This window comes from Acipenser ruthenus, chromosome 3, assembly GCF_902713425.1.
Source record: "Acipenser ruthenus chromosome 3, fAciRut3.2 maternal haplotype, whole genome shotgun sequence".
In the NCBI taxonomy this organism is placed as follows: Eukaryota; Metazoa; Chordata; class Actinopteri; order Acipenseriformes; family Acipenseridae; genus Acipenser; species Acipenser ruthenus.
Window position 1 is genome coordinate 81,539,940 of NC_081191.1, and position 15,653 is coordinate 81,555,592.

The window sequence follows — 15,653 nt, forward strand, 5'->3', positions numbered from 1 at the left end:
AAGAATTTACACAAATTGAACCATTACATTTCATGTACAGTAGAAACTGAAGCAGCTGGGACTAGACCCTGTTCACATAGGTGATTTGATGAATACTGATCTTAATCGGTATTAGCCTCTAGTCTAGTTATTTTATTTTTTTTAAACGTAACTACTCTCCCAACTTACATTTCATCAAAATGATAAGCAAAACATACTAATCAATTTATGTATAATGTACACTCACGAATGAAAGCACTTTCCGATTCCAGTAATGACCCTCTCAGTATTTCTTCTGAATGGTCCCTTTGCTAAAAAATAAATAAATAAATACAAAATACAGTAATAAAAACCGAGAGGCCCATATCAATATATTTTTACACTTACAGTAACAAAAGATACAAGTTCCCATTAACAATGAAGCTACTCACCAGCAGAAGGTTTTGTGGGTTTGTACGTGGAATAGAAAAGCCATGACCATCTGTACAAAGCAGAAAACAGGAATCTTTAACTTACTTTCCAAATACTGTTGCATCTATTCCTTAACCATGAATGAACACTAGAACTATTACTAAGCCAAAATCATTGCTGTTAAACCATTGGTCTGGCACATGGTTATTCAAATTTTTCTAGGGCATGGTCTAGTAAGTAGGGTGCCATGTTTGTACTTTGTCCTATTTTTGTCCTGTTATTTGGCAATGTTTTGTGAGGCTGCTCCACAGGTCTGTGGCTTTTCCAACAGCCTGGGAGCATGTGATCTAAGAAGGTGCGAAAGACATTTTGTTTTTTTCCCTATGGTGCCTTGTTTGTGAATCGCCCTTTTTATAAAGCAGTGTTTTTATAAGCCAGCCTTCTAGTCACCTCCTCTTTTTCTCATGCTGTTTATTCTCCTCTGCTGTTCACGGAGCAGTGCCTGCTGCTGGATCTCCAAGCTGTGGTCGTCGTTCGGCGGGTCTGGGTAAGCCTGCCTCACCTCTTCGCGGGTTTCAGTTTCTGTGAGCACAATAATCACACAGCTATTCACCACATTTCATAATACAGCAAGATCTGACCAGTTTACTCGCTCAACCTTGTTTGTGGTCTTCAATAGGGGTATTGCACTTCAGATATTATTTTACAATATTTTACGTGTTACAAAGGGTAAAATTTTTCTCCAATTAAAAAAGTATCTCCTATGTCCTCCGAAGCATGTGCTGTCAGCCGACCGCTTCATTTCACACTGCAGACCCACCATGCAGCCACCTCTGAGTTACAGCGTCGGAGGACAACGCAGCTCTGGGCAGCTTTCAGGCAAGCCCGCAGGCGCCCGGCCAAACTACAGGGGTCGCTGGTGCGCGGTGAGCCGAGGACACCCTGGCCGAGCGTCGGCTTTTTACTCTAGGCCCCACCTACAACAACGAAACTACCACGCTGCATTTCCACAGATGAGCAGAACAGCAATGTTATCAGTGCAGCCCAACTACAACAACAAAAACAAACAAACAAAACGAATGATTTATATTGAAAATCCCACATGAAATAAATAGAAGTGACACACAGGTCAGCTGGGCTTGCCTCTGTACTTCAGTTGATTGAAATCCCGAATGTTCTGGGGGTTTACTGGTTCCACTTCTTTGGAGGAGGGTCTCCTAACAGGAGCCTGCATCCGGAGCCTGGCCATGTCGAAAATATCCATCTCACTTCTGTCTCTTCGCCTTCAAATGCATACACACCAATGACATTGAGGTTCACATTGTGAAGACCTTTTTATACACTGCAGGGTTAGGACTGATCTTAGTCAAACTTGGGTTATCACACTAACACTTGACAAAATTTTTGCTTTCACTACATGCTGTTCGCTGTTCGGTCCTCAGACATACAGTCACCTCCAAAATTATTGGCACCCTTGATAAAGATAAGCAAAAAAGACTATAAAATAAATAATACCAGTACTGAGCTATATTGTAATTTTCCAACATGTGGAATATATTTGACTTTATTAATGATTCAAAGGAATCAACCAAAATTACACATTTCTCAAATTATAAATTTATTTCCAAAAAAAATGAAGTGTCACAATTATTGGCACCCTTGTTTTCAGTACTTTGTGCACCCTCCCCTTGCAAGGATAACGGTACTAAGTCTTTTTCTATAATGTTTAATGAGATTGGAGAACACATTGGGAGGGATCTTAGCCCATTCCTCCATACAGAATCTTTCCAGATCCTTGATATCCTTCGGTCTGCGCTTATGGACTGCCCTCTTCAATTGAAACCACAGGTTTTCAATGTGGTTCAAGTCTGGATACTGAGATTGCCATTGCAAAATGTTGATTTAGTGGTCAATTAACCATTTCTTTGTGGATTTTGATGTGGGCTTGGGGTCACTGTCTTGCTGGAAGCTCCACTTGCGGCCAAGTTTCAGCCTCCTGGCAGAGGCAACCAGGTTTTTGGCTAAAATGTCCTGGTACTGGGTAGAGTTCATGATGCCATTGACCTTAACAAGGGCCCCAGGACCAGTGGAAGCAAAACAGCCCCATAACATCAAAGGTCCACGACAATATTTTACAGTAGGTATGAGGTTCTTTTCTGCACACGCATCCTTCTTTCGACGCCAAACCCACCGCTGGTGTGCGTGGCCAAAGAGCTCTATTTTCGTCTCATCTTACCATAGCACTCGGTTCCAATCAAAGTGCCAATGTCGTTTAGCAAACTCCAGGCGCTTACGTTTGTTGGTTGCTCTCAATAAAGGCTTTTTCTGGCAACCCTTCCAAATAGCCTATTGGCATGGAGGTGGCGTCTAATTGTAGATTTGGAGACTTGGAGACCCAAGATGCAACCAAGTTCTGTAATTCTCCAACTGTGGCCCTTGGATTTCCCTTTGCCTCCCGAACCACCTGCCTCACTGTGCGTGGGGGCAAGATACACTTGCGTCCTCTACCAGGCAAGTTTACCACTGTTCCAGTGGTTTTTAACTTCTTAATTATTGCCCTAATAGTGGTAAGTGGTATATTTAGTTTTTTTAGCTATTGTTTTGTACCCATTGCCTGATTTATGAAGGTCAACAACCATTTGTCTCTTTTCATTTGTGAGTTCTTTGCCTTTCCCCATGGTGATGGATGACAAATGGATTTCATATGCGTGTTACCTCATTTTTATACCCCAGTGAAACAGGAAGTAATGGAAGGCCACAATACAGTTCCTTAAGACTGAGATGAACTTAAAAGAAGTAGAATGTTAATGCAGCTTTAATTTTGTTTGATTTTATTTATAAGCATCTTTAAGGCTGCCAATAATTCTGACACCTATCTTTTTGAGAAAATATAGCTCATTACCTGTGTTGTTTATTTATACAGCCTTTTTTGCTCATCTTTATCAAGGGTGCCAATAATTTTGGAGGTGACTGCACATTCTAAATAAATGTATGAATGTATTTGTTACAAGTTACATGAAAAACTTAAATGAAAAACAAATTTATATTTGCCAGATTTTAAAAATGTAACTGGTATACAAAATTCATAAAATAATAATAAAAAAATAAATTTTAACTGTTAATGTTAAGTGAATTTATCAAAGAAATCCAATTGTGACACAAAACTACATACAAGAAGGGATAAAAGCTTAAAGAGTAGGTAGTGGGGTTCTGAAAAAAAATATAGCGTTACACATCCCCAGGTGTTGCTACAACTGTTTAAATAACGTACCTTTAATTTTTCTTTTCATTCTTGACATCCTGACAACTGTTTTACACTTATAATTTAAAAGTCTGTTTCAAAGCTCTTTTCAAAACATCTGCTCTAGTGCACTGTGTAGGAATTATTGCCCACATTGTCAAACAGGTAACAATAGGATTAACAGCAATAAGGATTCATGATGTGGTACAGAACAATGCAGTGATTTAGAGGACAGAGCTTTGAAACAGACTCAAGTTATAAGTGTAAAAAGTTGTCAAGATGTTAACCATGAAAAAGTACAGGTACAACAGTTGTAGCAACACCTGGGGCCGTACAACGCTATAATTTTCAAAACCTGCTACTTATTCTTTAATGTCAAAATTCTCCTTTACTTTAAATATTACAGACCAGCAAATAATTCTGATAAATACTAGTTCTACTAATACTGCTAAAGGCTAAACACTGCCTTCTGCTTTAAGCAGGAATAATTTATGGGTAAAAAAAAAAATGCTCTTACAGTGATTATAAACTGTCTGCAATGTAAAGAATGCATTATTGTCAGTATTATTATAAACCAAAAAAATATAATAATAATTAGTGGTGCAATCGGCACCTTAAATTTCGTATTTGCCGTAGACATTTAAATCAACGATAACTGATGAATTTACGTTTTATTTTTCAAAATAAAGAGCAAACATTCGTTTAACAGAAGATCCAAAAACTAAAAAACACTGTTGTGCATAACAGTTAAACAAAAAGGCACAACTTATATTCAAATCAGAACACTTCCGATTGTAAAAAAAGAAATATCAAGGACTTGAGTTTTTAACAACTGAAAAGAATATGCGTGTGTCCGATCAGATGTCCCTTTAACACTGTAATAATAATAATAATAATAATAATAATAATAATAATAATAATAATAACAACTACTACTATATTTTAACAGAAGTCATTTCCATCTGAACTATGGTTGTTCATTACTGTTAACATTTTATATCCAAAAGCAAAGAAAAACATTTGAATTAATCTTAAAAAATCCTGACTAATTTAACTATCATACTAAATTCAGCTTATTTTCATATAACATTGCCATATAATCCAAACACAACATGCTTTGAAACAGAAGAAGGTAAATCAGTAGATTTAAAACAAAGAAAAAAAAAACGTATTGCCTTAATTTTTAAATCAAGAAAACGTGAATACAATAGGCCTACTTCTGATTTGGCTTGTCCAACGCGAATGTAGAGGCCTAAATTGTGTATCCTAGCACACTCACACACTCGATGTTTTAATGCAAACCGGCAACAGGAGACTTCAAACTGTGTTCTAATTTGATGCATCGATTCACCAATATGTAATCAGAGCTCAGGAAATTTAAAAGGACAGGTGATCAATAATTGATGCAATCGATTAATTGTTGAACCCCTAATAATAATAATAATAATAATAATAATAATAATACAGAAAGCAAGAGGCATTGGTATTCTCCCTTCCTAAAGTATTGGGTGTTTGCACAGCCCAGCTGAACAGAGCAGAAATGTTATGAGTACTGTTTAACTTGAGTCTGGTATACATCATTGTAGCTCACCCTGCAGCAGTTCAGTTGGGCTCAGACCATGCAGAGAGACATTATTTTCATGGAGCCACTCACTAACAGAGAGTACAGGAACACGTGGTCCACTGCCTTGTGAATGGATTCCCAAACTGTATTTCACACAGACAGCTGTCCATGTCGCTTCTTTAACTGCCTTTATAATGTCTGTCTGTTACCGGTTATGATCGGCCTCTGTGTTCTCTTGGGCAAAACATTTCGTACAGGAGGACACTGACATGCCTGTTAGCTGTGCAACTCCATGAACAGACTCCACATCTGATGACCATTCCACAATGAGTCAGTTAGCTCCACAGAACCATGCTACACAAGGTGTTCGCTCAGTTTTTTTTACCTCGTTCAACACATTCCATTATTATGGCAGCTAAACCAGCTACCCGTCTCTACTATTGCCCATGGGATGGTTTATTATTTCTCGTTCTTCTCAAATCGATGTGGTTTTCTTTAAGGTTTCGCTTTTAACGCTATTTAAATGTGCTGTACCATTAGAATCCAGACTGCCAGTAACAATGGATTTGTTTTAGTAACTCTGAGCGTTGGATTGGTTTTGCCAGTGTCTTAGCAGAGTACTACCTGCCGGAGAGGGGTGTGTCCAGCTCGTCCCGGGCCATGTTGCTGAGATGCTGTTCCTCCAGCCGGCGCTGCTCGCTGCGGAGCTGTTTCCTCAGAGCCGACAGCTCGCCAATCACGTCCTTCTTGTCCTCTGCACACAGATGAGTCGCTAGATCACATCTGTCGCCTTGCATTATTACACCCACCCAACAAGCACAATCCCCAATCCCCCATTTGTCAATACAGCCTGACAGATGTATAAATCATACTGGTAAAGACACTGCTAAGAGTAACTATACACCTTAGCATAACCTCAATGCAACTGTTTTCACACAAGAACGTTAGGTTATTATCATAACCCTGGTTCCCTGAAATAGAAATGTAACCATTACCAAATGGGTATTTACCTCCTAAAGACATGCATCCTGAAAATTGTATACCAAAGCTGCTCTAAGCCCGTGATGCAGTCGTGGCCCCGCCCCCGAGGGTACAAAAGGACTGTGCTCACAAATCTCAGCATCATTTTTCCTTCAAGCCTGTTGAAATCATGGACACCGCGACCTTCTATTTCAGAGAACCACAAAGTTGCCACGCCCCTGGTGGAATGGGCAGTGAGCTTTTCTGGAGTGGGCAAGTTGGCCAGCTCATAGGCAGTCATGACCGTGTCTGCTATCCACTTAGACAGCTGCTGCTTAGACAGGGCTTGACCATGGGACTTCACCCCATGTTCAGACTGCCTCTTACTTTTTGTCCTGTCAATATAGTACGCCAGGGCCCGCACTAGGCAGAGTGTATGGAGCTGTCGCTCTCGGACAGACTGGAAAGGAGACGGATGGAAAGCCTCCAATTCCACAGACTGGTTGACATGGAATGACGAGATCATCTTTCGGCAAAAAGGGAGGATTGGTACGGAGCGTAACCTTTGTCCTGGCCTCTGTAAAAATTAAGCAGGCTTTCGCTATTGAGAATGTATGGACGCTGCCCTGGCATTTTGTAGGGTGTCAATAACCATGCTGGACAGACCCAGATGGCTCAAATGCAGCCGTTCAGGGCCAGACCCAGAGCTGCAGGCTCGATGGGTCAGGATGCCATAAGGTCCCCTGTGCCTGACTGAGCCGGTCATGGTGCTTCAGAGTTGAAAACCAGTCTCCTGGGCCAATAAGGGTCTACTAGGAGCACCTTGGCCCGGTCCTGTCTGATTTTCTTCAGATACAGACGGATGCAGGGCAAGGGTTGGGAAGGCCTATAACAGATGCCTCGGCCACTGGTGTGCCAAGGCATCTATTGCCAGGGGGTCCCTGCCTCCTATTATGGAGAACCAGAGGGGACGGTGGGTTGATTCCTGGGAGGCAAAGAGGTCTATCTCTGCTCTCCTGAACCTCTCCCACATGAGGCTCACCACCTCAGGGTGAAGCCAACACTGAGCTGCTGGGGACTCCCTTTGACAGGAGGTCAGCCACCCAGTTTGTCATCCCGGGCAGATGTACTGCCCGCAGTGAGAGGCAGTTCTCGTGTGCCCAGAGCAAAAGCTTGCGGGCCACACGATGGAGACTGACCGACCTGAGGCCACCCCGGTGGTTGACGTAAGCAACCACTGTTGTGTTGACTGTACGGACAATTACATGTCTCCCTCGAACCTCCTGCAATAATTTCTGAAAAGCCAGGCAAACTGCCTGCAGCTCCAAAACGTTGATGTGGAGACCCTGCCAATAGGGGTTCCACACACCTTACACACCCCAGCCATTACACACAGTGCCCCAGCCCAGGCTGGACACGTCCATGGAGACGACACTGCCCAGTGCTGCCTAGGCAAAGATGGGCCAGCTGTTACCACCAAGAAAGTGCCTTTAGACAGTGGTGGGATACTGTCATTAGGTGGTCGTGGTTGAACATGGGCTGAAAAACCCTGCTGTTGAACCAGGCCTGCAGAGGGCACATGTGCAGGAGACACAATGGAAGGGTCTGGGAAGCTGCTGCCATCAGGCCCAGAAGTTTCTGTAACGTTACTACCGTGACCGCTCTGTTGAGCTGAAAGAGCTCCAAATAGGCAGCTATTCTGTGCACTCTGCCGTCCGACAGAGTGGCCAGTATGGCCCCAGAGTCCAAGAACTCTCCTAGAGTGAGCTGCCTCTTTGCATGATTCACCGTAAGGCCCAACCGTTAAAGGTGGCCGCTGACAAGTTCCGTGTGGGCCTCTGCCTGTGCTGGAGACTGGGCACAACTTAGCTAGTCGTCCAGATAATTGAGTATGCTGATGCCCTCAATGGGGCCATATGGCAGGGCTGAGATAATAATGTAGTTGGTGGCGGTTTATATTATACATATGGTTTGGTGGTTTAAAAATAAAAGAATGTTTATTTTTTTGGTAAAATATTGTGTGCTAGATATGACAGGGCAGGGAGATTAAACTTCCCTCCCTGCCTAATTAAAAAGGAATGAGCAGCAGGTGGCCAGGTGTCAATTGCATAATTGATGATCAATTAACACTGGTCACCTGCCTTTAAAAAGGGCCTGAAAGCCAAGCCATTTGTTTTTCTTTGTTTGTTCTGGTGTTTGGTGTGTGCTCTTTTGCAAGCCTGGAGGTTAAGGAGGAGAACCTTTACAACTGCATGATTAACAAGGTTGAGTGATGGGTTATCACTGTGTGTAGACTGGGATACCTGCAACTAGGGTAGGGAGTAATTTGAGAAATTTTAAATCCCTCCCAAGTTTATACAGGGAGAAGGTTCCTAAAGTGGGACCTCCCTTTTAGTGGGAGTAGCACTTGGGATACCACTGCTGGTACCCTAGTGGCGGCCACCAACCACTGCAACTGCCTGCAAAATTTATGATTATTAATAAACCCTGGACCCCTGTACGGCGTTTCAATTGCAAACTCTGTGTCTCTCTCTCAGTGGATACTCGTACCATGACAGTGCCCTCTGTTACAGGCCAAGGTAGCTTCCATGCACTTTGAGAAGGCACAGGGAGCTAGGGAGAGGCCAAATGGCAAGACGCGTAACTCGTTCCCTGAAAGACGAACCGCAGGTATTTCCTGTGCGCTGGTTTTATGGGGATGTGGAAATAGTTGTCTTTGAGGTCCACCGTGGTGAACCAGTCGCCAGGCCTGATTGACTGCAATAGCTGTTGCATTGCCAACATTTTTAACCTCCTTCGGCTCAGATACAGGTTGACCGGTCTGAGGTCGAGGATCTGTCTACCACCATCCTGCTTGGGCACTAGGAAGTACCTGGAGTAGAACCCTTCCTCCAACTGGAGGGGTCTATCATGGGAATAGCTAATTTTTGCTGCAGAGCTGCTAACTCCTGAGACACCACAGCGGCGTGAACTGGCGCCAATAGTCCAGATAACTCCCAGAGAAGGGGCGCTGGGCCTGTGGCAGCAAATTCCTAAGGCTGGTTTACGTACTGGGATAGAACTCCGGCATGATACACGGAGCAAGCAATGAAGTGTACAGTATACAGTTGTACAAGTGCTGCCTCAATCTGCTTGTAGATATCGACCGGGCAGGTCAAGATGGTTTGGTACCGAACCGGTGACCTCAGCACCAGTCAGTAACAGGCTGGAACTGGGTTGGTACCTGGAAGGTACCGGGTCGGTTTGGTACCAGTTTGGTGGCTTTAGCACTGGGTTGGTACAGTACGAGGTTGGAACCGGGTCGGTACGGATTCGGAGACTTTAGCACCGGGACGGTTCGGTGGCTTTAGCACCAGTGCGGTAACCTCAGCTCTGGTCCGGTACCGGGTCGGGTGTGGAGCTGGTCGGTGACCTCGGTACCGGTTCGGTATAGATCCACCAGTTCGCAGTCACCGCGGGTGGCAATGTATAAGGATGTCCACCTGTAAAAGCCACTGGCAAAACCACTCAGTCAGTGCCACACACAAGACTGAGGGAATCCTGCGTCCTGCGTCACAGAGCAGCTTTGGTATACAATTTTCAGGATTCGGGTCTTTAGAAGGTAAATAATTGAAAGGGAACATTCAGAGTAAATATGCATCTCACTCTTGGAACTTGCAACTTAGCGACATATGTTTGTCAGTAAAAGAAGGGCATTTCCTTATACCCCAGATTCTGATACTCAGTAAAGTGCTATAGGTAGCCTTAAGTTTAATCACATTTGGAAAATCAGTTCTCTAGATTAGTGGTCCTGCATATCCCCTATGACCCTTAGAAGTAGCACCAGGGATAAGCATACCTGATTAAAAAAACATGCCCTGTATGTATGCATGTACGTGGCTTCACAATATCCCTGTCTTCTGGGATTTACATTCCCAGCTGAGGAGAATACCCAATTGGTTTTGTAACAAAATCTGTCCATAACCAGCCTATTGGTGCATGTCCTACCTGCAGCTCGCAGCTGGTTCCTCCTGGCAGGAACAGGTGGAGACTGAGCCCCCGATTGTGGACGATCCTGTTCATTAAAAAAAATAAATACATAAAGTTTGCTAGATTTACGGTTTGAACTGCATGACTAGAATAACAGTAACAAAAGAAAAAAGAACTTACTGAGAAAGCCACAGAGTGATGGCTGTCCACGGAGGGAGGTCTCGCGGTCTGGGAGGCCAGCTTCTTCTGTATTGTTGGGATGGGCGGAGATAGCTGTCGTGGGAGCTGCATATAAAGAAACACCAAGTATGGCATCAAATAACATTGACTAGCTGGAGGGAGAGAAGTATCCAGTTGAAATCAGAGGACCCCGGAATTCAAGCCGTTGCAGTACTTGTGGTACTTTTACTCAATATTTTGTTAAATCCACCATCATTAAGGATACCAGCATATTAGCAGAACTGTTAAACTTGTACAGGGCTTGTGACACCAGCACAGTGATGAAGGGCACCATCATGCACTTTTAACTTAACAGACCAGGTAAAAAAAAAAATGGTTTTCCCTACAGTACCATATTCCTTTAATTCAGTAACAGCACAGGGTATCAAACATATTCTTAAGCCTCTAATTCACATTTACTTGGAATGAAATCTAAATTAGAAGGCTTAATTCATTGTGAAAGTATTACTGTTTAAAAGAGGATAGCTCACTGAAATGCAGCTTCTTTTAGTCACAATGTACAGTGCCTTGCAAAAGTATTCAGACCCCTAACCAATTCTCTCATATTACTGAATTACAAATGGTACATTGAAATTTCGTTCCGTTTGATATTTTATTTTAAAACACTGAAACTCAAAATCAATTATTGTAAGGTGACATTGGTTTTATGTTGGGAAATATTTTTAAGAAAAATAAAAAACTGAAATATCTTGCTTGCATAAGTATTCAACCCCCACACAATAATATTTGGTAGAGCCACTTTTTGCTGCAATAACAGCTTTAAGTCTTTTGGGGTAAGTATGTACCAGCTTTGCACACAGTGTCGGAGTGATTTTGGCCCATTCTTCTTGGCAGATTTGCTCCAGGTTGTTCAGGTTAGTTGGACGACGCGTGTGGACCGCAATTTTCAAATAGTGCCACAGATTCTCAATGGGATTGAGATCAGGACTTTGACTGGGCCACTGTAGGACATTCACCTTTTTGTTCTTGAGCCACTCCAATGTTGCTTTGGCCTTGTGCTTGGGATCATTGTCCTGCTGAAAGGTGAATTTCCTCCCAAGCTTCAGTTTTTTTTCCTTCAGTTTTAACAAGATGCCCAGTCCCTGCTGATGAGAAGCATCCCCACAGTATGATGCTGCCACCACCATACTTCACTGTAGGGATGGTGTGTCTTGAGGCATGGGCAGTGTTAGGTTTGCGCCACACATAGCGCTTTGAGTTTTGGCCAAAAAGCTCTATCTTGGTCTCATCTGACCACAAAACCTTTTCCCACATCGCAGCTGGGTCACTCTCATGCTTTCTGGCAAACTCCAGACGTGCTTTCAGATGGTACTTTTTGAGTAACGGCTTCTTTCTTGCCACCCTCCCATACAGGCCAGTGTTATGCAGAGCTCTTGATATGGTTGACAGGTGCACCATTACTCCACTCCCAGCCACTGAACTCTGTAGCTCCTTCAAAGTGATTGTTGGCCTTTCTGTGGCTTCTCTCACAAGTCTCCTTCTTGTTTGAGAGCTGAGTTTTGAGGGACGGCCTTTTCTTGGCAGTGCCTGGGTGGTGTGATGCAGCTTCCACTTCCTGATTATCTCTAACTTCTGTAGAATGCTCTTTGGTCTTCATTTTCCTTCAGATTCACAGCCTGACCAATGATCCTTCAACAGTGGGGTTTTTATCCAGAAAATGTGACAGCAACTTTAATGGTTCACATGTGGAGGCCAATGGTAAGGTAATTGTGTCCTCGTTAGGGCAATTTCTTTCATCGGTGTAAACTGGGAGCTTCCACAGCACAGGGGTTGAATACTTATGCAAGCAAGATATTTCAGTTTTTTATTTTTCTTAAAAATATTTCCCAACATAAAACCAATGTCACCTTACAATAATTGATTTTGAATTTCAGTGTTTTAAAATAAAATATCAAACGGAACGAAATTTCAATGTACCATTTGTAATTCAGTAATATGAGAGAATTGGTCAGGGGTCTGAATACTTTTGCAAGGCACTGTATATTAAACAGATACCAGCTACAGAATCTTAAGAAAACTGTCCAAGAGCTGAGGTATTCTTGGTTTAAACTGCAGCTGCGTACTGCAGCTCTGATTTCATTGTGCCTCAGCAGCACCCAGCTGTACATCTGGGTAGAAGTGTGCTCACACTGGAAGAGAGAAGTTGTATTTCAGTAGCACTATGCTGGGCAAATAATTTTCTAATAATTACTAGCAATATGCTTGTATATGTGTAGTAGTCGGTTACCCCAAGGAACAGTGTGCTAGGATTTCAATTGTGTGTGTCGCATTCTCTACGCGTCTCACCTCTTCTAATCTAGCCTGCCGCTCTCTCTCATACTGCTGCCGCATTTCATCATTGCGCTTCTCGTCCTCCTCTCTCTGCTCCTCTTGTTTACGACGCTCTTCTGCTTGACGTATCAGCTCTTCATTCTTTGACTTTGACTGTAAGTGGTTAAAAAAAAAAAAAGTTTCATGCCATTCACCTTTTCTATGTGCTGAGATCACAGGTTCATTAAAGGTAATGCATATCCACAAGGAGACATAACAACCAGAACATCGCTCGCTAATGGTCATGTAGAACTGATGTTAATTTTAAAATGGCATGACAGGTAGATAGATGTTTTCTTTGATCAGTGAGCATTCTGGCATCTATAGCTTTGCAACCAGCTGCAGCTGGTTCATTTACTAGCCTCTCATGTTTTACTATAGTCATAAGCAGAAAGTTAAAAAGCAGACTTAAAGTTGAATTGCCTGAGAGCGTCCCAAACAAGTGATTTGTTTCTTTATTTTTGTTGAATCCACCACAAGGTTCTCCAGTTTCCACACTAACCTCCTCCTCTTTGAGTTTCTTCTTCTGCAGTTCCTCCTCATATTCCTGCTGGATTTTTGCCCTTTGCTCAGCAAGCCGCCTCTCCTCCTTTTCCTCTTCCATTTGCAGCATCTGCCGTTCCTCCACTTCCTTGCGGCGCTTTTCCTCAATCTGAAAAAGGAAAGCGGGATTGACTTCTCCACTCATTTTAGATTAAAGATTAGAAGTTCAGTGTGCTGCTGAACATTACAAAACTGACAAATGCAAGAAACGTAATAAAGGCCAAACTACTATAGTGGTGCACAGTTTCAATAATTCACAAATATAGATAATTCATGTATGACATAGTGGCCTTATGTTGTGCAGGCTTTTCCCAATAAAAGTACTTGGAGACTTAAGTTAGTTTTCCAAAACGACGGTGCGTTTTACTTGAGGTGCACGGAGAAACCAAAACAAACAAAATAAACAAACAGCAAAAACAAAACAAAAGCCTAACTCCTTCAAGGAGCGCTAACTAAACACCTGGTTTCCCTTACTAAATAGCTGGGATGGCTAAGCCATTTCCCCAACAAAACCACACGACAGAGGTTATACACAGTAACAACATAGGTTGTCCTGTATTGGGTCTCAAACAAACTCCAGCGCACCCTCCTCGGCCTGTTGATGGTTTCCACTGTTCACAAACACTTCTGCTCTCAAACTCCTACTCGCCTTCAATCAGACTCAGACAAAAGAACTTCCTTTATAGGGCTCTTGATTAGATTATTTATTTGATTAGATGATTAAATTATTTACACCTGAATTGTATATACAGGCATTAGTGTTCTCCCACGACCTCTAGTGGACACTTTTAGAAACACTGTTAATTCCTGAATAACCTTTTTTTTTTTTCCACAGCGCTGCTCATTCTCAGGCTCACATACAGTATGTATTCTTAATTACTTTCCCTTTTATTCCATCACGTCATGGTTTGGCAATTTAGACCCTAAATTGAACATGTACAATACTATACGGTTTTAGGAACTTCACTGAGTCACTGCCTTAATTCATAATCTATTTATGTGCAAGTCAGATAATGAAATCACAAGGGAGCACTGCTGTATTTGATTTGGTACCAATTAAACTCCAGGCACACACACTCCAGTGCCCCCTCACTTTTTGACAACATAAACATGTGCACAGCAGGGGTAAAAGGCACTTGTAATATAGCACACAGAGTTTAGTCGTGGTCATAAGCATTGGAACAATCGGTGCTACAGGGGCTATGGCATCTAGAGACCCCAAAATAATGTGTCTTCAGGTTTTCAAACGGGTCAGATCATGACTGCAATAGGACTGAGGGAGAGGGATGCGTCACCCAGTTCAGTGGCAGATAGACAGGCAGCCTTTCAGCGTGCGCTCTGCTTTTGCTGTGAGATAAGGTTTTTTTCAATGCGAGAAATAGATTACTTTTAAAACGGGAAATATCCAAGTTCTCTGTATAATTAAAGAATGAAAAAATTAACGCTTTTAAAGGCATATTGTGGATGAGGCAGCGAAAATCAATTTCACTGCCATAAAAAAATTAAATAAAACAAGGCAACTTATTAAATTATTCCTGCAGGAACCACTCTCCACAGCAAAGCAAAAACACTGACAACTTGAAACATAGTGGCTTTGATAACCACACACACAGACAGAGTTAACACTGTGAATGCTGGAAAAGCAAAGAATGAGCGCAGAGAAGCCGACTTTGGGTGTGATAGCGAATGTTTCTACATTCGTCATCTCGTAACAGTATAGAAGACTGTTGAAACATTTGTTACCATTTCATGTAATTTGTGTTGGAAGCAGTAAATAACTGTAGAACTTAAATAGCCTTTAGGTAGGCTATTAAAGCTAAACAAATACTTTACAGACAGCAGTTTACTATTCTTTATCAATAAATGATTTATCAATGTAAATGCTATATGGTAGAAATACTGCAGTATGGTAGAAATACTGCATTAAAATTACTTTTACTTTTCCATGATAGTAATGTTATCTATTGTATTGTATGGAAAATAAACGTTTGGCAACGAGACAACGGTATGGCTATTTTTTCTGTTGTAAAAGCAGCCATTAACTGCACTTTATGCAAGTACAAGGTCAGTCTCTTGCATTTTGTGATAATTCTGTATTACAAAATGCATCAAGTAGCCAATTACATCTTCCGTTGATATATCAACACCTGTTAAACCATCTTTCTGTTTCAGCCCTTTTTCACGTTTTAAACCCAAAATATCTTCTTTAAGCAATAGGGGTGCTTAAAATGAAATTTGTCCTGGAAAGCTATAATTGAATTGAAATGTATGAAAATGAGCAGTGCTTAATTTGTACAGAGAGAGGTGCCGGTGTCATGTGAAATACTGCCCGCTGCGCATGCTCAATGGAGAGCGGACCCTATTTCATATCTAAGCTTGTAAATACTACTTGTGAAATAGTGTCTGGAGGAAACAGGCACTTGAATCTGTATTCAG

General features: G+C 42.1%; 1 protein-coding gene across 3 annotated transcripts in view; it reads right to left on the reverse strand.

Moving 5' to 3' along the window:
- The window catches only part of LOC117435551 (centrosome and spindle pole-associated protein 1-like), a 41,918-nt gene that overhangs the window by 2,555 nt on the left and 23,710 nt on the right, over positions 1 to 15,653 (reverse strand). For all 3 annotated transcript variants that reach the window (XM_059017293.1, XM_059017292.1, XM_059017294.1), the window contains 9 exons: positions 13,177 to 13,326; positions 12,651 to 12,788; positions 10,305 to 10,409; positions 10,143 to 10,209; positions 5,820 to 5,949; positions 1,534 to 1,673; positions 841 to 972; positions 411 to 460; positions 227 to 290 (listed from right to left, as the gene is read on the reverse strand). In XM_059017293.1, coding sequence (XP_058873276.1) covers positions 227 to 290; positions 411 to 460; positions 841 to 972; positions 1,534 to 1,673; positions 5,820 to 5,949; positions 10,143 to 10,209; positions 10,305 to 10,409; positions 12,651 to 12,788; positions 13,177 to 13,326 — 976 coding nt within the window. The remainder of the gene's footprint in view (positions 1 to 226; positions 291 to 410; positions 461 to 840; positions 973 to 1,533; positions 1,674 to 5,819; positions 5,950 to 10,142; positions 10,210 to 10,304; positions 10,410 to 12,650; positions 12,789 to 13,176; positions 13,327 to 15,653) is intronic.